At 40.6% G+C, this 26034-nt stretch overlaps 1 protein-coding gene and 1 pseudogene across 2 annotated transcripts in view; both read left to right on the top strand.

Moving 5' to 3' along the window:
* The window catches only part of SLC2A2 (solute carrier family 2 member 2), a 40351-nt gene that overhangs the window by 1370 nt on the left and 12947 nt on the right, over window positions 1-26034 (top strand). Inside the window, exons 2-4 of one of the 2 annotated variants that reach the window (XM_024560555.4) lie at window positions 7144-7236; window positions 10959-11221; window positions 21653-21777. In XM_024560555.4, the coding sequence (XP_024416323.2) occupies window positions 7144-7236; window positions 10959-11221; window positions 21653-21777 (481 nt within the window). Of the gene's footprint in view, window positions 1-7143; window positions 7237-10958; window positions 11222-18121; window positions 18223-21652; window positions 21778-26034 lie in introns of those variants that run through there. The other variant, XM_045197952.3, reaches the window with a different exon arrangement.
* LOC112308541 (polyadenylate-binding protein 4 pseudogene) lies at window positions 3766-5692 on the top strand (annotated as a pseudogene).

Genomic DNA, 26034 nt, shown 5'->3' with positions numbered 1-26034 from the left:
TCATGATTTCCTATTATAGCCCAGGATAAAGCTAAAGCAGTTAGAACTTTGAAAATTATGTAAAGATAAATATTAAGTAAATAACTACATAGATGGTATGTAAATTTGGAAAAACCATGACGGTAGTGTTCAAGTAACTGAAGTTTGGAAGATGCTGCAAAACAGAAGATAAAGGGCTTACCACACAGCAGATGCTCAGGCTTCATTTAGAGCTATCACTGAATTCCCTTTGGCAGGGGTTAGAAATTATGTTGTAGGAGTTTATTTGAGAACTGAGGACTTGCCTAATAATGGAACCTAGAAGGAATGAGAACTGATGTAAAGCAGAATGTTTCAACTTTGTAAACCCACCCAGACTTGGAAAGAAGTGGGGTAAGCATGAGAGGAAGGGTCGGAAGACTGGGCCCTCACTCTGGATGTGCTCAGTAATCACTGTGTGACTCAGACAAAGGATGTGGACTCAGCTTCTTCACTTGAAAAATGAAGAGATTTGACTAGAATCCACTAGTCTCTAAGGTCTCTTTCAGCTTGAAAATTCTATAGCTTGAGAGGCCCCTGGCTTTTTCCAAGGCTTGGTGCAAGACCACCTTTGGGTTGGCATTTGGAGGCATGTGATTTAGAGGAAAGAGTATAAGCTTCTCCTTCCTATAGCTGCTGAAAATCTGCTTTTTTTGTTTAGCAGTGAAAATTTAACAATATCAGCTCAAAGCTCCAATTCTAATAGAGTACCTGTTACTTACTTACTGGCTGTGTGTGTTGGACATACCACTTATCTCTGAGTCCTGGCTGCCTCACCTGTAAAATGGTGATAATTTCATGTACTTTACAGTACTGTTGTGAAAATTATTGGTGATGCTTGAAAAGTTGACAGGTGGTTGTTTGGCAGGAATGATGAATGAGATGACAATGATGTGATTAAAGAGGCAGTTGTTTTATAGCCCTTTTACTATTTCTAGGAAGACCACATTATGTATCTTATTTTGTCGGTATAATAATACTGTGCATTAGGGAATATTATACCTATTTTAGGGGCAAATCGTTATTCTACAAGTTACTGGCTATGAGACCTTAACCTAGTCTAGTTATCTCTAAAATAGGGATATTAATGGTGCTGTAGTGAATAGTGTGGTAGGCAGAATAATGGTCCTCCAAAAATGTCCACAACCTCATCCCCAAAACCTATGACTCTGTTACCTTATACAGCAAAAGGTAACATAGTCACAGGCTTTTATGACTTTATATTCACAAGTTATATGACTTATAAATGTCATTGAGGTTATGGACCTTGAAACGGGGAGATTCTCCTGGATGATACAGATGGGCCAAATCGAATCCCACGAATTCTTAAAAGGGGAGAACTTTCCTGGCTGCGGTCAGGGTCAGAGAGATGCAATATGAGGACTTGGCCTCCCCATTTCTGGCTATGAAGATGGGGGAAGGGTGCCACTAGCCAAGGAATGTGGTGGCCTTGCTTTACAGTCAGCACAAAAACACAGCCCCTGGTTCTACAACCAGGAGGAACTAAATTATACCATCAACGTGAATTTCCCCCACAACGTGAATTTCCCTGGAAAAGAACACGGCTTTCCAACACCTTAATTTTAGTCTGGTGAGACTTGTACCAGCCTTCTAACCTACAAGAACTGTACAAGAATAAATTTGTGGTAGTTAAGCCACTGTTGCCACAGTCTTGATGGTTATTTGTAATAGCAGAAGGAGAAAACTAACGGGTAAATGAGATAATACACTTACAGCTGTGAACAAGCGTCCAACAGGCATGTTCACTGTTATTAGGCCCTGACGTTGTGTTTGCATTGCACCTAACATCGGACTGTCCCGATCCCAGTGCTGGATATTATCAGGGAAGTGAGTTAAAGATCCCTTGAGGTGTCCCCTGGTCTCCTCCCTGCTGATATGGGCACTACCTGCAAACGGGATGAAATTCCCTCTCCTGGGAAGGAGCTAAAGGGGAAAAAGGATTCGAAGAGAAAGCGCCAACCACGTGAATGGAATCGATCTTAATTTTGGCCGCCTGAACCACTGAGTCGTAGATGTCTAGTTACATTTTAGAGGATAATATGTATATCAAACACCATATTGTGTGAGTAAAAGCATGTGTACATCTGTACATTTTACATATAATGTATTTTTTAATTTACTTACATTCATTGTATTAATAATTATGTATAAGTAATTATATGTATACATGCATATGACTTATATCTAATAAATACATCATGTATATGATATATCCTCCTGTGTGTGTGTGTATGTGTGTGTATTCACACTCCATACAGTCACATTAGGGGTCAGCTTTGAAGTCCTTTCAGAGAAAGAGGTTGCTGGGAGGGAAAGTCTATGTAGGTGCCACGTGCAATTAATTCTGAATTAGTGGAAAGAGAAGGAGCAAACCTACAGAATTTCACCCCATTTTCACCCCAGAATTCCAGGTCTGGGCTGAGGCCAGGGAGCTGAACATATTACATGCTCTCCAAGTAGAGTCTGGTTGTAGAGCCCCTGGACTGACTGCAAGGGCTCTCAGGGCCCTTTGCTGATGACACCAACATTTCTGATCTACAGACTGATTGGGAAAGGAGGGGTACTGGTTAATTAGCTATTTTCATGCTGGGGTAGGGGGATTTACAATCACCCCCCAATTTAGATAAAAACTGAAGCTCCTATTGGGGAAATGGTTTGGGTCACATACCCACCAGGTATCCAAATGGAAACTGGAATTCATGTTGCCATAACTGTATCCTATGTTATTTATTTTAAAATTTTAAATTATGTAATTATACATGAAATTGTTTCTTTGTTAAATGTCTAATAATATAAACAAAAGAAAAAAATGCTCCTTTACTCCTCTTCTCCAACCTCACTTTTCTCCTCAAACATCCTCTCATTTGTTTTTCAAGAAAATATTCCATAGTTCTCTCCACCCCAGTAGCTGCAGCCCTCAGCCACTTTGGGCCCAGCAGCCTGAACAAAAAAAAGAGATAAAGTCCTTTTAAAACCCGAAAACTCTTTAAAACATAACAAACAATTAAAGAAAAAGAGAAAGAAAAGGAGAATCTTTTTTGGAAAACCCCGGGAAAGTCACTTTCACATGCTTCCAGCTCTCTTGCGCCCGCCCAACGCCGCTGCCACCGCACGTAGGCGCCTGTGGGTCCCAACTGGTGGTCTGGGGATGAGCTGCCCGTGTCCACACACCTCTGCCCCGGCAGCCCCTCCGTGCTGCGTGGGAGCCCCGAGCACCGGCCTCCCTGCCAACTACGCATCTACACTGCCCTTTGCAGCTGGCCAGCCGGCACCCACAAATATTTTGTATCCCTCTTTCCCAGCGATGTAATGGTAGACCACCAGGAACCCGAGGCCTAGAGAGAGAGAGAGAGATGCGTGTCCCCGGGGCCGTGGGAGCACCATTTGGTTACCGCTTTAAGAATTTTTATAATTTGGAGGGAAGTCTCCATTTTAATAAATCTGGTTTTGAAATGTGGAGCTTCAGACCAGGACAGCCGAAAATGGCAAACTCAGGGACAGCCATGTTGTTTTTGCCTTTTGTCTGCAGTCTTTCAATCTGGAAAGAGAAGTCCAGGAATCCTCTGTCCTCTCCTGCTTCTCAGCGGACTCCAGCTCCTCCGAGTCACTCTGCCAGCATGAGCTGCGGCATGGGCGTGGGCCCGGGCTCCACGAAGAGCCCTTTTGTCCTGTGTGGTGCCTATAAGAAGCCCTCCTGGTTAGGTTCAGGGTGGTAAGGGCGGGAAGATGAAGGCTGCAGCCAGCAGTAACCCCATGGCCTCCCTCTACGTGGGTGACCTGCACCGAGGCTATGCTGTATTAAAAGTTCAGCCCTGCAGGGCCTGCGCTGTCCATCAGGGTCTGCCGCAATAGAATGGGCAGCCGCTCCCTGGGTTCTGCCTAGGTCAACTTCCAGCAGCTGGCTGACGGTGAGTGGGCCTTGGATACCATGAACTTGGATGTGACTAAGGGAAAGCCAATCCAAATCATGTGGTCTCAGAAGGATCCTTCTTTGAGAAAATCTGGTGTGGGAAACATTGTCATCAAGAACCTAGACACATCTAGAGATAGCAAGGCACTTTATGATACTTTTTCTGCTTTTGGAAACATTCTGTCCTGCAAGGTGGTGTGGGCGAAGGATGGTTCTAAGGGTTATACCTTTGTTCACTTCTATACCCAAGGGGCTGCAGACAAGCCCAGAAGATGAATGACATGCTCCTCAGTGACCACAAAGTGTTCGTGAGTAGATTCAAGTCTCTAAGAGAGCGGGAAGCTGACCTGAAGCCAAAGCCAAGGAGTTCACCAGTGTGCATATCAAAGACTTTGAGGAAGAGATGGATGATGAGAGTCTAAAAGTGCTGTTCAGCCAGGTCAGTAAGACCCTAAGTGTCAAGGTGATGAGAGATCCCAGTGGGAAGTCCAAAGGCTTTGGAGTTATGAAAAACACAAGGATGCCAATAAGGTGTGGAAGAGGTGAATGGAAAAGAATCAGTGGGAAGGTCATTTTTGTAGGCTGTGCACCGATGAAAAATAGAATGGTAGACCGAATTAGAAATTTCAGCAGCTGAAACAAAAGAAATTAGTCAATATCATGGGTGAATCTTTACAGTAAGAACTTGGATGACACCACTGATGATGAGAAGTTAAGGAAAGTGTTTTCTCCTTTCGGATCCATCACCAGTGCTAAGGTAATGCTTCTCATCTCCTGGAGAGGCAGCCAAAGCAGTCACTGAGATGAACAGATGCACCGTGAGCTCCAAGCCACTGTACGTCGCTCTGACCCAGAGGAAGGAAGAGTGAAAGGCTTACTTGACCAGCCAGTATATGCAGTGGGTGGCCGGAATGAGAGCACTGCCTGCCAATGCCATCTTAAATCAGTTCCAGCCTATAGCTGGTGGCTGCTTTGTGCCAGCAGTTCCACAGACTCAGGGAAGACTTCCATATTATACACTTGACCAGTTGGCATAGATGAGGCTAATCCATGCTGGCAGCAAGACGGAGACCTCATGGCTTCCAAGGAATGCCTAGTGCTATATGGCAGTCTGGGCCTCATCCAACTCCCTACCATCTGGTTCCAAATGGTAATGCTCAGGCCTCTCATGGCCTCCCTACTTCTGCTCAGAAAGTTGGTTCTGAGTGCCTGGACCACTTAGCTATGGACTTTGGTGGGGTTGGTGCTACCCAACAAGGGCTGACTGACAGCTGCCTGTCTGGAGGTGTTAACACAGCTGTGCAGAACTTAGCACTTCATGCTCCTGTGGCTGCTGCTGCCCCTTGGGCTATTGGACCATACAAGTACACCTCCAGTGTCCACAGCCTTCACCCTGGCATTCCGTCTTTGCAGGCCAGCCGTCCTGCAAAGGTCCAGCCTGCAGTCCATATCCAGGGGCAGGAGTCCCTGACTACCTCCATGCTGGCCACAGCATCCTTCCAGGAACAGAAGCAGATGCTGGGAGAATGTTTGTTCCCACTTATCCAAACCATGCATTTGAACCTGGCCGGAAAGATTACAGGAATGCTGCTGGAGATGGACCACTCCGAGCAACTGCACGCGCTGGAGTCCCCTGAGTCTCTCCGCTCCAAGGTGGATGAAGCCGGGGTGGTTCTATAGGCTTATCGTGCCAAGAAAGAAGCTGCCCAGAAGGTGGGTGCTGTTGCTGCTACTACCTATTAGGCAAGGAAATAACCAAGTCAAAAGCCAAAGAACCCCTTATGGAATTCAGCTCAAGGATTAAAGACTTCCTAGCTTGTTCTATGGACCTCAACACCCAAAACCACAAACTGCAAATTTAATAGGTCATTTTATATCAAAAGGTCAATTAGGAAGCCCCTAGAATTTTTTCAATTAAGAGAATATATTGTCTGGTTCTGCTATTGTGGATTTTGGTTTTTCCCCCCAGAAATTGGTTTTATTTGATATACCCTCAGTTTCTCAATTAAAAAAAACTCCAAAAAGAGAAAAATATATATTCTATGAATTGTATACAATATGCCTAAATCAAAGATTACTCAGATTTAAACCTTTAAACAACATTAATGATAGTACACCACTTCCTTTGTCATTGACAATGTCAGTACATGATCACATTATTCTTTTTAACTGCTGCATAGCGTGCTGTATGTATCTGATGTATGTATATCATGATGTATTTGAATCTATTTGGCCATTTCTCATTGAATGACATTAGGTTCTTTCCATAATTTTTGCTATCACAGACAAACACACCCCCACAAAATGCTGCATCAAATATGCTTGTATATGACTCTGTGTGCATGATAGGATTTCTCTTAAATGGTTAGATGTGTAACTATGTGTTGAAAAGGATGCTCTGCCTCTTTCCACATTTTTGTTTGTTTTTATAGCTACAGGGAGTTGCAGGGAAAATAATATCCCTTCACCCACAACTCTAGGTTCAACTAGATGAAAATCCTGAACATTGATATGGGTCATTACAAAGACTGGCTGAGCTCCTTGTATAAGTTTTGAGGTATTTTGTACCATAGCCATGTCCAGGAGCTCCCCATCTCTTTGTTATTGGTGTCTTATTTCCTTTATATTGATGATATAAATGTTTTTATCTTAGCAGTTTCCTTTGGTCAGTAATGATTCTAGTTCTCAATTCTGATTTTGAATCAAGTACATACAGGGTCCAGCAGAAGTAACGCCTGCTTGAGTATGGTTGGTAGGGTGATAATATGGGTGTAATAACTCACAGTTTTAATTTGAACATTTTACCTAAAATGGCATATGGTGTGCTTGAGTGTGATATTTTTATGTTACAGAATTACCTGTTTATAATTTTATAATGAAAGATTTTGTAATAAAAATGGGTGTTTGTGCTGGACCCTGTTTACACACGCACACACACACACACACACACACATTTTGATTCCTCCCCTGGAAGAAGCGGGGGACTCTTTTCAACTTCAGCAGTGTAAGAGAAGTAATGAATGACTCCCCCATTCTGGTGTAAATGAGCCTGCGGGGGGCATAGGGCTCACTGTGAGTATCAGGGTATGAGAACCAGACTGTGGGGCCCATGAGCAGTCCAAGCTGTGGCGGGATGGGAGATGGGGTACTGAACTTGCCGGCTGTTTCCCAGCCCTGTGTTTCATTCCCTACAGGTCACCGGGACCTTGGTTTTCACTGTCTTCACTGCCGTGCTGGGTTCCTTCCAGTTTGGGTATGACATTGGTGTGATCAATGCCCCTCAACAGGCAAGTGACACATGCACAATTCAAATCTCTCTGGAAATTTCTGTCAATATCAGAAAGATATCTGTTTCTCATGTGGAGAAATAAAGTGTGCCCATGCGGGGAACATGGGGTAATCCCAGCCTCTGTTGGGGATCATGTGTGTGGTTCCAGAGCCTGTAACGGCTTTGACTCCTCTTCACTTCATAATCCTCAGAAGAAAATAAAGAGCAATACACAATTCTTGATCTTTGCTTTTTGGGGAACCCACAGGATAAAAACCCTTTTACCAGAATACCATGTGCCTTAGGATATTTTTTTAAAAATTAATAGCTTATCGCAGCATTCATTCAGACCCTCAGCCGTATACTAATGAAAATGCCAGGGAACACAAGGAAACTGTAGAAGGACATGTTTCATTCTGTGCACAAACATCTGTTGAATGCCGACTCACTGTGCATAAGGAGCTGTCACATGATCTCCCCAGTCTGACCCTCCCAATAGTCTTACACTCGTTTCTAGGCCAGATTAAAACCTTTAGGAGCATTAACACTAAAAAAGATTCTAGTCCTTCTCTGCATTCCTGTCTTCTGTAGGTGCTTCAAAGTAAAATAATACAAAACTTAAATAATGATCAAGAAGTTCCACAATATACAGATTTTTTTTCCATGATGACCATTTGGATGGGTATTTTTAAAAACATCAAATAATTTCTATCATTTTTCTCATTTATTTTATGCATCCCTACTCTGGTGCCCACTGAGTAGACAGGAGAGGGATGTCATTTTTCTCAGCTCTCACAGCCTGAAATTGACTGGGAGGAGCCAGGACTTGGCTCCCTCTGCCCTAATGCACTGTCAGGTCACTTAGTGCGGGACTGATGTCTTGTTCCTCTTCCTATCACCAAGGCCAAGCACAATGATTGGTGTAAAGAAGTTCAATCCAGTGTTTAGTGAAGGAGAGAGAGAATGGAAGCTGGTAGGGCGGGGGGTGGGGGGATGAGGCTGGCAAAGATGAAAGTATAGACTTCTGTTGGGTGCCTTCCGCAAATCAATCATTTTATCTGCTTCTTTTACAACGTTAGACTCCAAGGAAAATGTAAGATCCTGCAGGGTGAGAATGTGTGAAATCTGTGCTCACCAGTCAGTTCCTCACCTGAAACGATGCTCCGTGGACCAAAGATGTGCTCTGGTTAGGTGCCACGTACGTCATGACTGTGGCAGACCTTGCTGAGGTTGAGGGATTTAGGAAATAACACTGGGGGGGTACCTTTTTTTTGTGGGTGATGGCAACATGTGCCAGTTTAGCAGGTTTTCTGAAATTTGGCTCAATATCACCATAATTGGCAGGGCCTCTTTTTGTGGAAAACTGTTTCAAATCCTCACTTAAAGCATCCTTTCTAATCTTAGAGGGAAACTTAATCTAAGGCTTCCTCTCCTTTGATCACAGTCCTAGATCCAGACCTGAGACAGTAATTTCCCACTGACATTGGGCTTAGTGCCCTCTCTGTAGCCCCTTCCTTTAAACACCGTTATATAGCAAGAGTCACTCAGGCCTATTTGTTTTTATTAGCAGAATGACACTTAGGGTTATTTTAAGGTATTTATAAATGACATTTTCTATGATTATGAAAACTACACATGCCTGTTGCAGAAAGTACCAGGAAAAAAATCACCCAATATTATTCTATCACATGGAGCAGACTGCTGAGAACACCTTGGGTATTTCCTTACGGCTGCTTTTCTATGTACAAGCATATTATCCATATAGCACGACCTTCGGATGGAGGAAATGTCTTGGTCAGACTTCTTTTATCATAAGAGGATGTCAATTCTTTCCCTCACTCAGCTGACTTTCCCAAGTAGTACTTCACCCGTGACTGGCAGCCTAGGGCAGCTGCATTCCAGGTCCTTGTCAAAGGTCCTCCCTGATCACGGATGCTGAATAATGACCAAAGCGCCATTGAGAGAAATGACAGGCCCTCAGGAAGAGAGCCTGAAGGATGTGCCTTTTCTCCATTATACTTGCATATGATCTTTGCCTCTATTGAAACACATTATAAACTATGGCTCTGTGAAGCTTAGTTTTGAACATTGTTCTTTCTATTACACACTGAGCTCCATGAGAAGCCATAGGTCTCAACATCTTCTCGGGGGCCACTGAATATTTCTAATCTTTGGAATTCATCAATAAACAGGACTGTTTTCCTCTCTACCCATTGGCTTCTAGGAAGTTTATTGCTAAATTATAGTTTAATTCTAGCAAGGATACAGCACCTAATGTATGGTATAATTTTGTATAATGACTTTATTTCGGGTCTCATCTTCCCCAAATTTTTTAAACATCACTTTTATGTTTCCATTAAAATATTTACATAAGTCAATTTAAATCCTGTTGTGTAAGGGTTACACTGGTATGGAAATGTATCTTTTTAGCCTGCAGAATATTTGAATAGTAGACAACACTTACAACTTGAAAATTTTTACATAAAAACCCATATTTCCAGCTTCTTTTTAAAAATGAAAGGCCATCAACGCTAGTCTCAGGTTTGCAGCTTCCTCCTTCACATGGGACAAACTCCCTCTAGTCCCTGGTCCTGCTCTCTCGCTGTTATACCCTCAACAGTAAAGAAGGTATTTCAGTCCTCTTGTCAAGGTTCTCCTCATTTATTTGTTCCTGCTTGCTTCCTGTTGGCACCAGAATCTGTGACTTCTGCTTTATAGGATAGGGTCAACTATAAATAAATCTACAAGTGTTTGTATGTGTGTAAGCCACATATTTGAGATGATCCTGTTTAAACACCTAACAAGTACTTTAAAGAAAAAAAACTAACAGGCAACATAGGACCAGAGGCACAGAAACATGGAACAGACTGACAGCTGTAAGGGGAGGGGCAACGGGGGGACTGGTTAAAAGAAGATGAAGGGATTAGTCAAAGAACATACATGAATGGCCCACAGACATGAACAACAGTGTGGGGAGGGGCTGTGGGAGTGGGAGGCAGGCTGGGTGGAGGGGAGAAAAGGGAAAATAATTGACACAACTGTTACAGCATAAACAATAAAATATTTAAATTAAAATTTTATAAAAAGATGACGCGGATCCCAGCCAGCAGGATCCTGTGTTGTGGCAGCAATAGACAAATACACACAGACTACAGAAGTCCTGTGGAGAAAAAAGGGAGGGCGTGGCCACTCTCTAAGTCAGAGAGGGCAAGAGGGCTAGAGAGAGCCCAAGAGAGCGAGCCAACCCCCTTGCCGGGACAGGCTTCTATTGCTTTTCTGGGCACATTACATCGAGGATGGTCTTCATTTACTATGCGCAGATTCACTGTAGGTGATTACCTTTTACAGACAACAAAGGACGGAATACTGCTAACTACCTCACAGAGAAGGATGTTACAGCTCAAGGGGGAAACTGGTCACACTCCATACTTGGGTGGTTTAGCACAGACTTTAGGAAGTTAAAGATACTCAGTAAACATTTGCTGCCTCAATTCAGGGTGAGGGAGTTTTAGCAAGAGCAAGTCTCATAGCAGTCTAGGTACAAAGCAGGCCTGATTTCCCATGGGAGAACCTGTCCGTGGGCGTAGGTCCTGCCTGCCAACCTCTCTCCCCACTGGCTTTTCCAAGTCGGGGCTGGGCCACATTTCCCACGCTTGGAACAGTTCCCCATAAAAAGAAAAAAAGAAAAATATATAAAATGTTTGAAATGTTGGAGTTATTTTTCTAATTTTATTTCCTCAGGTAATAATAACCCATTATAGATATGTTTTGAATATTCCACTGGACGACCGAAAAGCTATCAACAACAATGCTACTGATAGCACAGAGGGCCTGCCTACAAATCCATACTTCCTAACTTCAACATCAACCCCCTGGACTGAAGAAGAGTCTATGACATCTTCTGGCCTCATCACCATGTTCTGGTCCCTGTCTGTGTCCAGCTTTGCAATTGGTGGAATGATCGCGTCATTCTTTGGAGGATGGCTAGGGGACCAGCTTGGAAGGTAGGCAAATTTTACAAATAAGCATAAGCATGGAAACTTTAGTATTTTAGGTTTATTAGAAATGGCTTAGAAAGAAATCATCTTTCTTTTTGTGGAATAGTTTCACAGTTATTTTTTCAATGTGTGACCCTGTGAGTTAGGTTGGTGTTGAGCCAAGTAATGGAAAAAGCTGTTGCACCAATCTGCTTAATTGTTGAGGCATTTACAGAAAAAGTAAGTTTGGTGGAATACTGCCTTGGTTCTTGGTTTCTAAGTCATAAAATATATTAAGAAACTACCAAACAAATTATTAACTCAGGAGCACAATGGAAGAACCAAGAGTAAAAATTTTAACCAGGGAATCCATTGTTTGCTTCACCAAATCGCTCCATTTCTCAGACATCCAGTTTTTCCTCTTCAAATTAGAATTTGGCACTTGGATCAGTCAGGTCCTAAGATCAAGTTAACAATCCCCAGCCCCCAGGGGCTGAGTCACTTGGTATGGGGTTTATCGCTGCTGCTACTGCTATATCAAACCCCAACCAAAGATGAAGCCAGTGGTGTCTCCATTTCTCTATTCTGGTTTCTAAGAAGTGTTTCGGACTAAAAACATCAGTGGAACTCCTTTACACCCAAATTTTACCCAGTCATGTGACATACTAAAGCTCTTGGGATCCCTTCATCCTCCATAAAGAGAAATAAATAAAATTAGAAAATTAAGTGATTATTTCTTTAAATGTGTTTTCTACTCATTAAGTCCACCTTTTGTTTATTAGTTATCTTTTCTGGTGATGAAAATAAATTTATATACAAAGATAGAAAATTCAAAAACCTTTAAAAATGTAAATGACATAAGCTAAGCTATAACTGTCTTAGTAATTCTGGATCACACTTTATTTAGTTTTTAAAATTCCTACTTTAAATTATAATATTATCCCTCTGGTTATAAAATTCTGATAACTTTTTTCTCTTACACTAAAGTTTTAGAACTAGAGTTCTATAATAAGACTGTAAGAAATTTTCTTAAGTAATAGGTAGTGGCATGGGAACCCAAGTGTTATTCTTTTTCATATTGGAAAGGGGTTTTCCTCTACCATAAAGGAAAAATGATCAGTTCCTCATATTTTTATCAATTTAGTGGAGTTTAGCTGAACTTTAAATAGGAATCCATAAATTACAGAGTTAATAAACTGACTCTCATCATAAAAAAAATTTAAATCACTTTATTTTGTACCAAACTGGTTTAAACAATAACCAGTAACTGGAAATTTTTCTAGATTATTTTTAAAATAAATAAAATTAATCAAAATTAAATTAAAATTTTAAACATGGACAAACTAAGTCTTTTAGCAGCTACTGATGTTTTATACTTCCTCCCATCCCCAAGAAGAAATGTAAGCCCTTGCTGTCTCTCATTTAGAAACAAGAATCGAGAGGTCCAGGGACTTAATTTGAAACATTTAGTGTCCTGGGGATGGAACTAGGATGTATGGCCTCTCAACTCTTAGGATTTAACACTAGCACTGGCCACACCCCAAACAATGTCAACTGACCAATTATCAAATGACTAAAAGTGAGGCTTCCTCCAGCTCTCAGTGGAGAAGATTCTCCATGAGAAACAGCCATAAAATTAATAATTTTAACTTAAAAATTAACACAAAAGAGTTTAGTCTCTCCTATAGAAATATTTTTCTAGGGGCGATTTGCTCAGAGATGGCATGGTTTTCCTTATTGCCAGGGTCATTACTTCACCAGTTAAAAGTAAGTCAATGAAAATGTATTTTTCCATCACTGCTTTTACTTGTATAATAGTCAATAGATATCTGTGGGCATTGTTTTTCAGTTTGGGTTCTCAGGGTAGCTTTTTTCAAGGCTATAGGTTTACAATTTAATTGCAAGAGTGTGACTGGGTGGCCATGGTCTGTGCAATCCACACTACCTTGGAAGGCTTTCTTTCTTTTGTATGGAAATCCGAAACTCACTAAAATGAAGCATTACCCTTTGGTTTCACACAGATCAAGTCTCAGCTCTGTCACTTAATAGTTATGTGAAAATGAGCAAGTTACCTAAGTTCTCTAAGACGTTTTCTTCCCATCTGCAATGTGGGGGGGGGGAACCCTACCTTGTGGCATTGTTGTGAGTACCGAGAGAAGGAAGGTGAAGGGTTTATTTAGCACATGCCTGGTGCGGAGGGGGCGGCAGCAAAGGTAGCCTTACTTTGATGACGATGATCGATGATCGAGAGAACAACAATGATCTCGAGAACAACAATGGCAATGATGAAGCCTTTGCTAACAGGAGTACTTAGAGCAATATTTAAAGAAATATACTTCCTTCTCCCTGATTCAACCATTTCAAGTATTTTTAGATTATTTTTCTCGGCCATTTTCCACATCTGAGCAGAAGTTAAAATCCTTCAAGTTATATAAAGTGCTCCAGTACCCAGTGGTGGTAAGGAAGAGGGACTTTGGAGCAATCTGGTATCAAAAATACTTTCAGGTTATCTCCTTTAAGACTTTTTTAAAACCTCCCCCAACTCTGCCAAATAAAATAGACTACAAACTAGATAGAAACAATTCTTAAATACAACTTATTGCATTTCCTGCCCTCTATCCTCATGTAGAGAAAGAGCACTTCACAGAGAAAACCCGTTTTCTCGTCTGCAGCTCTGAAGCTGATCAGCTCTAAGTCACAGCTTCTCCTGCCTTTGAGTAGTTGGTAATTTCCACACATTACCACTCTAATGACTTACCAAAGGCTTAGTGCCTTGAAACAACACACACTTATTTTCTCGCAGTTGTGGAGGTCGGAAGCCCAAATTCAGTTTCACTTGGCTGAAGTCAAGGTGTCAGCAGGGCTGGTTCCTTCTGGAGGTTCAGAGGGAGGAATCCATTTCCTTGCCCTGGTCCAGCTTCCACATTCCTGGGCATGCGGTCCTTCCTCTATTTTTGAAGCACGTCACTCCACTCTCTCCTTTCATCACCGTATCACCTTCTCTTCTGCCTCCCTCTTGTAAGCACACTTGTGATGACATAGTTGGGCCCACCTGGATAATCCAGGATCCTCTCTTCATCCCAAAATCCTTAATTTAACCGCATCTGGAAAATCCCTTTTGTCACGTAAGATGACGTGTTTCCAGGGTATGAGGATTAGTACATGGACTATTGGGGAGGTTAGTGTTCAATCTATCGCATGGTTGTCGCACAATCATTACAGTATGAGATTTCATAGTTTTACTCTCAAAAAATTGTTTGGTGTTAAAGATACTTGCTTAGGAAAGCTCACTTTTTAAAGTTTGAAACATTAAAAGAGATCAGAACAAGACGCTTACATTCTTTGTAGCACACACATTTCCATACCTGTCCACTCAGATTATTTCATTGACCTTATCATCATCTACTTTGAAGGAGGTTTCTTTATGCCTCACTTTTCCATTTTACAGGAATAAATATCTTAAAGTGTCAAATTTCATATGATTAATTTTGAAAATGTTTTTATTGTTATTGTCAGTTTTTTTACACATTTTACATAAGTTAACATTAATTCATGGATTCTGAAAAATGCTGACATACAATTTTAAAATAAAAATAATTATGACTCTCTATGATAACATTTATTGAAAAATTGTGACAGAGCATTGTAACCCACCCCACCACCCTTTTGACGTTATTTCTGTAAGTGCCGACTCTGACTAATATGTAGCTTGTAGATGAACTGCGTGTTTGTACAAGAAGCCTAGGAACTAATTTCAAAAGATACAGACTCCCACTTTCAGGCAATCCAGTTCTGGGAAATTTGCTGGCCTTCAACTGTAGAGCCAGGATGACGTGAAGTCAGGATGACATGAATCCAGGACGACTAAACCAGGATGGTGCACACCGGACCATCACTTGTCTTGCCGGAATGGACTGTGCTCGTCTGCACATAGAGAACTTTCAACCCCCTTCTTTAATCTCTTTCTTTGTTGTGTTCCCCTTTCCCTCCTTTTAAAAACTTCTGCCTCCACTGAGAGATGGAGATGGGCTTTGAGACCTGAGTCCTCCATCTTCCAGGTGGCCGGCATCCACAAATAAACCACTTTCCTTTACATCAGCACCTGCCTCTTCAGTATCAGCTTTCATAGAGGCAGCTCTGGACCTGCTTTCTGTTACAGTTTTTGGTGATGCAGATGGGACTATGTGGACCCCAGTAAGGCCTGGAGGAGTCCCAGCTGCTTGTGGCAGGCTGACCCCATGGTAGGGATTGCAGTAGTTCCCCAGTACTTTATCTCTGGAACTCTCTCTGTTCTCCCTCTCAAGGCCATCAGCCGCCTTTAAACGCTTTGCTGATGAAATGAAACAAGTCTTTGGGGAGAGTCTTGTCTCCATTTGACAGGTTCCAAATGGAGAGCTGATGGACTCCAGTCTGAATAGTTGTGTTTTTTATTTGGAATATTATTGTTCAGAGAAATTTGCATGGGAATCATACTGCTTTCTAATTATCTGTTAGTTTTGTGTCTCTGCTCCTGAGCAGGAGGAAGTCAGTTTCAGTTTGAGAGCACTCCTCTGTTTCTCCTGGTTACAGTTATACGTTGCTTGTTTTCTTATCTTTTGGGAAACTTAGTTTGATCTTTGCTGTTTTGTATAGCCCCAGAATCTTCTGCCTCTGCTATTTGGGCTGTGCCACTTGGGCCTTTAACAGTTATTCGCTGTACTGGTTGGTTTGAGATAGTGTCTCTGCTGTTTAGGCTTTTGTGTATTTGTGGTACCAGTTGGTATCAAATAATGACTCTGCTATTTGGGCTTCGCGCCATTTGGATCTTGTCAGGGTCATTTGTAGTACCAGGGGGTATGAGATAAGGCTCTAATGCTAGTGTCTCATTTCCTCCTTTTAGAGGATTTGATTTGAGAATACTAATTTGCTTGAATTTTGTCTTTGCTTTAGGTTTTGTTTTTGTTTCTGTTTTGAAAGGAATGGGCTCAGTCTCGGTCTCGAAATCTTTTGCTAAACCTCTGGTAAATGGAATAAGATCTCTAATGTTGTTACATCATAAGGATTCTATTCAGAAAGAATTTAAATTGATTGTTTAAAGAGGGAAAAAGATCTCACTCCCTTTTCAGATAGGAAAAAGCTCAGGAAGCAAAACAATGAGAACATGTGTCTTTTAAACACTCTGAATCCACCTTCTGGAGGCCCAGGAGCTGCTTCGGTCTTGGGAACAGGCCGTGCCACACCTGGCCTCTCCTTCCCTCTTCTCCAGCCTCCCTAAAGTTTTCAAGGGCACTAGATAATGAGACAGCTTCCTTTTGAGCACACTCAAGGAAGGCAGTAATCACCAAGAATAAAACATGTAAATGTATTTGCCAGTGGTGAAAAAACTGTTTCTGAAAGTTATTAAATGTGTTCATAAATTTGTCAATCTAAAGCATGCTTATTACTTACTTTTAGTTGTCACTAAAAATTGAGAATTTTCATTAAATTTGGAGAAAATACATGGTTTTGGTAATGAAAGGTATAAATTATGGAAATATATCTTAAAAAATAGAATTGAATGTGGGTTATTCTAAAGTTGGTTATGTCTGGATGAGTTAAAAGGGCAAACTAAAATGGGCTAGAAGCATTGAAGGAGGACTGTGTACGTTGCAGAGGTTCTGTCTAAGTTGAAGAGGGTCTGTGCAAGTTGAAGAAGGATTGTGAAGCAGGGGTGTCCAACCTATGGCCCGTGGGCTGCATGTGACCCAGAATGGCTATGAATGTGGCCCAACATAAAATCGTAAATTTACTTAAAACCTTTTTTTTTTTTTGCTCATCAGTTTTCGTTAGTGTTTGTGTATTTAATGTGTAGCCCAAGACAAGTCTTCTTCTTCCAATGTGACCCAGAGATGACAAAAGGTTGGACACCCCTGGTAGAGGGGGAAAATTAAAAGAGAAGGAATTAAGGAAGTGAACACAGTTGAGAAAGGATGAAGGGATGGGACATACAGGAAGAAAGGACACTGGAGTAGGAAACTCAAGAAGAGAAATGGAAATGGGAAGAAAAGAAATAAGAAAAAAAGGGAAGCACATAGAATAATGGTAAAGCAAAGTGATCATTTGAATGACAAATGAAAAAGCCAAAGGCTCCCTTTGATTTTCCAAAACCAATTGTTATTTATCAACAGAAACCCCAGGCACAATTAAACAATGGGGAACAAATTAATTGATTCTTTGGTCTGATATGCTTTCTTTTGTAATTCTGATTGTTACCTTAAAACCTTGTTACCAAAAAATGGCACATTCCTTAGTCAATTGCATGATAATCATGTCATTTAAAAATGTTGTCATTTAAAGACAGTCATTGTTTTACTCTTGTGCATTTGCAAAAATGTTATACCTTCTGACTTACTCTAAAATATGAGTTTCTGAGAATAAATTTTGAGATCCTACCCTTGAAATAGATGGGGATTTGTGGGACTCTGGGGAACGACTGAACTCATAGAGGTACTGGCAGATAATGGGGATACACAGGAGTTGATTGCAGGACTGAATGAACTAAAAATAATTATTGTTCTTGTGACTTTGTTCAAAATATTATTGACTTTTTAAAAACTTACTTGTTTTTATAGAGAAATTTGGTAAACTATAGTAATATTGAAGCATTTATATTTTTCTGCCTACTTGAGCCCTCCAGAATTTGGAAACTCTTAATGAGTGAGAATTATTATTTTCATGGCAGTATGTTTATTTGCATGAATCCAGTAGAAATCTGATTTCTTCCAGTTTCCAAATGTGGGTTTATTAGCCAAGACTTTTACTGGAATGCCATGTCTGAGAGAGATATGCCTAGACTTGGGATGTCAGCAAAAACCTGTAAGGAATAAAGGTTGACTTTAGAGCTGATAAAAGCCCCTTAGAGAGATGGCCTGGTACTTTACTTATTCATGTGGTTCACGGCAGTCTTCCCAGGTAAGGAGCGAAGGCTGCTTTCCTGGGGGATGACAAGAAAAGAACCTCAAGACATTCTGAAGACCTTGAGAACTTGAGAAGTTTACCCAAATCTGCAGGTATTACAGACAAAGTCTCATGGCAACTGTGTGGCTTGGCTTCTTTGCTCTGAAAGGCTAATTAAAGTTCAATCTTGAAATTCCTTATGAGATTCATTACGCCAAAGTGTATTTGAGAATGTCTATATAACCAATTGTTATTCCTGTTGTGTTTATGCAAATAATCAGCCAAACTGAAACAGTACTTAATACAGTAAATGAATTGGTCTTGATTTGACTCTTTGATAAAAATGAGGGTGATTTTAGGAGAAAAATTATGTTTCAATAAAATCTATAATGCACAACTACGGAAATTAGACTCTAATTCAATGAATTTTCTGTAAAATTTTATTTTTTACCTCTAAATAAGACTGGGTCCTAAATTTTTCTAGTTTTCTTAAATGTTTTGAGCACAGCCATCTAACTCCATAGATGGAAGAAAAATTGACAGTAGGGATTTGTAACAGTGGAAAATGATAATGGGACTTGTAACCCACCCCACCATTCTTTTGACATTGTTTCTGTAAGTGCCAACTGTGACTAGTATGTAGCTTGTAGATGAGCAGCATGTTTTTGTAAGAAGCCTAGGAACTAATTTCAACAGATACAGACCCCAACCTTTAGGCAATCCAGTTCTCGGTTACTTGTTGACTGTCAACCATGGAGCCTGGAGACGTGTAGTCAGGATGGCTAAACCAGGATGAGGCACCCCAGACCATCACTTGCCTTAGCTGAATGGACTGTGCTTGTCTGCATGTAGAGAACTTTTAAACCCCCCTCCTTGATCTCTTTCTTTGTTCTGTTCCCCTTTCCCTTCTTTTAAAAACCTCCACCTCCACTGAGATGGGGAGATGGGCTTTGAGAGGTGAGGCCCCCATCTTCCAGATCCCAGCATCTTCAAATAAACCACTTTCCTTTACATCATTCAGCACCACTGTCTTGAGTATTAGCTTTCGTAGAGGCAGGCAGCCACACCTGCTTTTGGTTACAATAAGGCTTAAAGTAAAAGTATGTTTTAATTTCCTTCAAAATAATTCATAAATATGAAAATTTAACTTTAAAAGTTCCTTTCATGATCTATATCAAGTAAAAACTTGTTCTAAAAGAATGAAAAAGAAAAGCAAGGTGTCATAGATTATAAAAACAGAATTGAATTTAGCTATCACCAGGCAACTGTTGTTTAAAACAATCAACTCCACTTCCGGCCAAGATGGAGGCATAGGTAGACACACTGTGCCTTCTAGTACAACCAAAAGAAGGACAACAACAATTTAAAAACAAAAAACAACCAGAACCAACAGAAAATCGAACTGTGTGGAAGTCCAACGACCAAGAAGTTAAAGAAGAAACATTCATCCAGACAGGTAGGAGGGGCAGATGTGGGCAGCCGGGCGGAGAGGACACTCAGAAAGGCAGAAGCTGGGGGACCCAGCGAGGTGGCGCATTGTGGAGCCGGATAGGCAAAGCTGCAGCTGGCCAGCGAGGCAGCAGCGAGTGGACCAGGTGACAGATCACACAGCCCGGGGCTCCAGCAGGAGGGAAATAAAGCCTCAAACCTCTGATTGAAAGCACCTGTGGGGGTTGAGGCAGCAGAAGGAGAAACTTCCAGCCTCACAGGAGAGTTTGTTGGAGAGACCCATGGGGGCCTAGAGCGTGCACAAGCCCACGCACTCGGGAATCAGCACCAGAGGGGCCCAGTTTGATTGTGGGTAGTGGAGGGAGTGACTGAAATCCGGCAGAGAGTGGAGCAAGCACCATTGCTCCCTCTCGGCCCCGCCCCCATGTACAGCATCATAGTGCAGCAACCAGCATTATCCCCCCCTGGTGAACACCTAAGACTCCACCCCTTTATGTAACAGGCACGCCAGGACAAAAAAAAATGGCCCAAATGAAAGAACAGATCAAAGCTCCAGAAGAAATACAACTAAGCAACAAAGAGATAGCCAACCTATCAGATGCACAGTTCAAAACACTGGTAATCAGGATGCTCACAGAATTGGTTGAATTTGGTCACAAATTAAATGAAAAAATGAAGGCTATGCTAAGAGAAACAAAGGAAAATGTACAGGAAACCAATAGTGATGGGAAGGAAACTGGAACTCAAATCGACGGTGTGGACCAGAAGTAAGAAAGAAACATCCAACCAGAAAAGAATGAAGGAACAAAAATTCAAAAAAATGAGGAAAGGCTTAGGAACCTCCAGGACATCTTGAAATGTTCCAACATCTGAATTATAGGGGTACCAGAAGGAGAAAGGGAAGAGCAAAAAATTGAAATCTTATTTGAACAAATAATGAAGGAGAACTTCCCTAATCTGGCAAAAGAAATAGACTTCCAGGAAGTCCAGGAAGCTCAGAGAGTCCCAAAGAAGCTGGACCCAAGGAGGAACATACCAAGGCACATCATAATTACATTATCTAAGATGAAACAGAAGGAGACAATCTTAGAAGCAGCAAGAGAAAAGGACACAGTTACCTACAAAGGAGTTCCCATAAGACTGTCAGCTGATTTCTCCAAAGAGACCTTACAGGCAAGATGGGGCTGGAAAGAAGTATTTGAAGTCATGAAAGGCAAGGACCTACATCCAAGATTACTGTATCCAGCAAAGCTATCATTTAGAATGGAAGGGAAGATAAAGTGCTTCTCAGATAAGGTCAAGTTCAAGGAGTTCATTATCACCAAGCACTTATTATATGAAATGTTAAAGGGAGTTACCTAAGAAAAAGAAGATAAAAAATATGAACAGTAAAAATGACAGCAAACTCACAGTTATTAATGACCACACCTAAAACAAAAACAAAAACAAACTAAGCAAACTAGAACAGGAACAGAACCACAGAAATGGAGATCACATGGAGGGTTATCAACAGGGGAGTGGGAGGGGGAGAGAGAGGGGAAAGGTACAGAAAATAAGTAGCATAAATGGCAGGTAGAAATTAGACAGGGGGAGGGTAAGAATAGTGTAGGAAATGTAGAAACCAAAGGACTTATAAGTATGAACCATGGACATGAAATATAGGGGGGGAATGTGGGAGGGAGGGGTGTGCGGGATGGAGTGGAGTGAAGGGGTGGAAATGGGACAACTGTAATAGCATAATCAATACAATATATTTTAAAAAATCAACTCGTAGAAAATTTAATTCATTAACTATTTGAAAAAGTGTCAGAGTTTAATCATAACTCAAACTAGTTATCACAATTGAATCATCTCCATCAAAACGTGAAGATCTGGTGCATGAAATCCATATTCTCTCGTTATAAATATTACTTACTGGTAATGCTTCAGTTTGTAGAAATCAAAGTATCAATCATGGTTTAAGATTCCCCCAACTAGCATTTACAGCAAAATTAAAGTAATCTCTTAGGTAAAAAAAATTCTCACCATGCTCTGAATGCAAACAATTTTATCAAGGTTTGATGCTGAACTTATAATCCTTGCTTTTTATTTCAGAATCAAAGCCATGTTGATAGCAAACATTCTTTCACTAGCTGGAGCACTCCTGATGGGGTTTTCGAAATTGGGACCTTCTCACATTCTTATAATTTCCGGAAGAGGCATATCAGGACTGTACTGTGGTAAGTCTCACACACATACACACACACTTGTGTGGATATTATTCCAAAAGCAGATGTGGTAACATGCAGGGAATACTTTCAGCTTCAGGTGGCATCACAGAAGGGATAGGCAATAGCATAAAGTTTGACTCCTGAGTCAGGGAGGTTTGGGATCCATAACCAGGAGTTGTGTCTTCTTACCCACAGCAACATTACTAGTCGTATGACCACAGATAAATTCTTAATTCTCAGTTTCTTTATCTAGTAAATGAAGAGAATAATACCTACCCTGTAGAGTGCTTGTGAGAATACATGTAAAATGTTCAGCATAGAATCTGACTACAGTAAACTGCCAAGAAATGCTAGCTACTGGTATTACTCCCAATGTGCGGTAGACAGTGGAGGACTGATAGACCCAGAAACTCTGACTTGGCCCTAATGACCTACCTGGCCGCTATGACTCTGCCTCTTTTAGCTGGAAAGACATTGGCACTGGGCTGGTCTCTCAGACCATACTGCCTAGCCTCGTCAGATTTCAGACCTGGCTGGGTGAAGGGTTAAAGTGGCAGTGACCCCAGGAAGAGGGAATCAGAAAGAAGCAGCTGGTAGAAGAGCTCAGAATGGACGGATGCTCTTCCCATGAACTTGACAACTAAATTACTGGAATCATTCGGTCTTGGAAACAACTTTTCTTTCTTTGTGTGATAATACAGTTCTATTGTTTTTTCCAATTACCATTTATCCCCCTTATACTCTCCTCTTCCCTGCAATGACTGCACTGTTGTCTACGTCTGTGAGTCTGTTTTCCTTTTCGCTCGATTCCCTCCACCCTCTAACTCCCACCCTGCCCTGTAGTTTTCAGACTGTTCTCTGTGAGTCTGTCTCTATTTTGCTTGTTATTTGCAGTTCATTCATTAGATTCCACATGTAAGAGAACATGTGGTATTTGTCTTTCTCTGACTGGCTTATTTTACTTAGCATAATGTTCTCCAGGTCCATCCATTCTGTTGCAAAGGCTAAAATTTTCTTCATTTTTATGGCCGAGTAGTATACCATTGTGTAAATGTCCCATAGTTGTTTTATCCACTCATCCACTGATGGACACTTGGGCTGGTTGCATATTTTGGCAATTGTAAATAATGCTGCAATGAACATAGGGGTGCTTATGTTCTTTTGAATTAGTGCTTTGGGTTTCTTCAGATATATTCCCAGAAGTGGGATTGCTGGGTCAAAAGGCAGATCATTTTTAATTTTAAAAAAATATTTTATTTATTTTCAGAGAGAGAAGAGGGGAGGGAGAAAGAGAAGGAGAGAAACATCGATGTGTGAGAGAAATCTCAGTTGGTTGCCTCTTGCACACCCCCAGGGTGGAACCTGGTCCACAACCCAGGCATGTGCCCTGACCAGGAACTGAACCAGCATCCATTCAATCCATTAAGCCACATCAGCCAGGGCTATTTTTAATTTTTTTCAGGTATCTTCACACTGCTTTCCACAGTGGCTACACCAATCTGCATTCCTACCAGCAGTGCAAAAAGGTTCCCCTTTCTCCACATCCTCACCAGCACTTGTTGTTTGTTGATTTATGGATGATAGACATTCTGACCGGTGTGAGGTGATATTTCATTGTGGTTTTAATTTTCATTTCTCTGATGATTAGTGACGTTGAGCATCTTTTCATATGTCTATTGGCCATCTGTGTGTCCTCTTTGGAGAAGTGTCTGTTCAGGTCCTTGGCTGATTTTTTAATTGGATTGTTTTTTTGGTGTTGAGTTTTATAAGTTCTTTATAAATTTTGGATATTAATGTTTTATCAGATGTATCAGCAAATATGTTCTCCCATTCTGTGGGTTGTCTTTTTATTTTGTTGATGGTTTCCTTTGCTGTGCAAAACTTTTTAGTTTGAGGTAGTCCCATTTGTTTTATTCTATTTTATTTTGGGGGGAGAAACAACTTTTCAAACTTCCAGAAGCAACTCATCAGCAGAGGCCTGAACAAAGGGAGTATCACACAATCTCTGAAACAGCCAAATCTCTACCTTCTCAGTACCAGTGATGCCCTGATAGTTCTGGGCTGAGTTTTTAAGCCATTGTCCCAAACTGTAGTAATTATAAACCAATAACTTCATTGGGGGTAGGAGAGGAGGGGCAAGGTCACAAAATGGTGTATAAAGTATTTATAACATTTTTACCTTCAAAGAGGAAAGACTATAATTCCATGCATCTTCAATGATCAGTTGAAAAATAAGACTAAAATTATTTCATTAAATTTCTCTTTTTACTACTTTCAATGTTAAATAACTGAGAGTCAGGATAGCTTTATTAAAGTGAAAAGTCAACCCATATGTGGGAAGAGCTTTGAACTCACAATGAATCAATTCTGGCATTGTCTCTGTCTGATCTTGGATGTGTTCACGGGATATGAGCCTCGGTTTCCTCTTCTGAAAAATGCAAATAATAGCATTATCAAAGAGGTCCAAATCATAGTTCTTCTTTCTTTTTTCTCTATTTTAAAAAATATAGTAAAAACAAAAAATAGAGCTGCCTTATGACCCAGTGATTCCATTTCCGGGTATTTATCCAAAGAAATCTAAAACACTAATTCATAAAGATATATGCACCCCTATTTTTATTGTAGAATTATTTATAATAGCTGATATATGGAAGCCACCCAAGTACCCATCAATAGACAACTGGATAAAAAAGATGTGGTGCGTATATACAATGGAGTATTATTACTCGGCCATAAAAAACAATGAGATCTTGCCATTCATACCAACATGGATGGACCTACATGTTATTGTGCTGAGTGAAATAAGTCATTTGGACAAAGACAAATACCATATGATATCATTTATATGTGGAATATAAAGAACAAAATAAGTGAACATACAAAACAGAAACAGACTCATAGATACTAAGAACAGACTGATGACTGCCAGAGGGGAGGGGCTTTGGGTGGCATGGCTGAGTGAAAAAGATGAAGGAATTAAGAAGTACTATTTTGGTAGTTACAAACTAGTCACAGATGTAAAATACAGCAGAAGGAATATAGTCACTAATGTTGTAACAACTATGTATGGTGCCAGGTGGGAACTAGAATTTTCCAGGGGATCATTTTGTAAATTATGTAATTGTCTGACCACTATGCTGTATACCTGAAACTAATATAAAATAATATTTAATGTCAAAAATTAAATTTATCTTTGCAAATGCAGTTTAAAATCTTTAAGAAAATTTAGTTAATTAATTATACATAGGACTGATTAATAGAATAAAATTTGTAAATTGAAATGAAAAGTTCAAGAAAAACTTATGTTTTAAATTTTCTAACATTAATAAATTGAAATTAAGGGAAAAAATTTTTTTAAATGCAAAATGTTTTTGTAAAATTGAACAGAAATGCTATAAAAACATTGTGAAGCAACCTATCATGAGCATAGCCAAGTATACCTGTACCCTCCAACCAGCTTTTAAAATTATGTTCTGGTCCTATTCTGAGCTTGAAAGTTACTGAAAATGACAGGAAATGCAATTTGACTTCAGGTTCATGGACGTGAGACCTGTGAGTTTGCCTACACTCTTTTAGTTTTGAGTGTAATAGAAGGTATAACACAAAGGTTGTCAGCAGAATTTCAGATGCTGCATCAACCATGCAAATATGCATATGATATACTAAGAACAATGTAAAGCTTTAAAAACACATATTGAGATAGTTCCTGAAAGTATCTTTTACAGAGAGGCCATCCATTTCCACTTGATAGGCAGCCAGTGTCTGTAACAGGAAGCCTCTGGCAAATCTTATTTTTAAATTCTTAAGAACATGACAAACACTGCATCCGGCCTTGCTTTATTGATAGTCTCTGACCTTTTCCTGCACTCAGCAAATGGCTGGGAATGTCACTATGTCCAACATGACTGATTACATCTGCATTTAAGAAAATTATAGAAGGCAGAATGACCTAGTGCTTCTCAGTTTTTGTATTCCTTTAAGTACCCAAAGTCTTTATTTAAATTAAAACTTTTCTGAAGACTATTATTTGGAGAGAATAAAGAAGCTTGGTTGCCCTGGCTGGAGTACTTGGGGGAAGAGCCCCTTAGTTCCTTAACCCTTCCCGCCTCTCTAAACCCCCGTCACTCTAGCAGTGTGATCTTGAGGTACCTCCACACAGTGGAGACTCAGCAAGGGCTCGTGGTTCTCATGCTAACACTCGACTGCACTGTGATCCTAGGTCAGCCATGTCTCAGCTCAATCAAGTGGTGACATTGGTCTAGACGC

The sequence above is a fragment of the Desmodus rotundus genome, chromosome 2 (assembly GCF_022682495.2).
Source record: "Desmodus rotundus isolate HL8 chromosome 2, HLdesRot8A.1, whole genome shotgun sequence".
NCBI classification, from domain to species: domain Eukaryota; kingdom Metazoa; phylum Chordata; class Mammalia; order Chiroptera; family Phyllostomidae; genus Desmodus; species Desmodus rotundus.
Note: the sequence above shows the minus strand (reverse complement) of the source record. Positions and strands in the feature narration are given on the sequence as shown.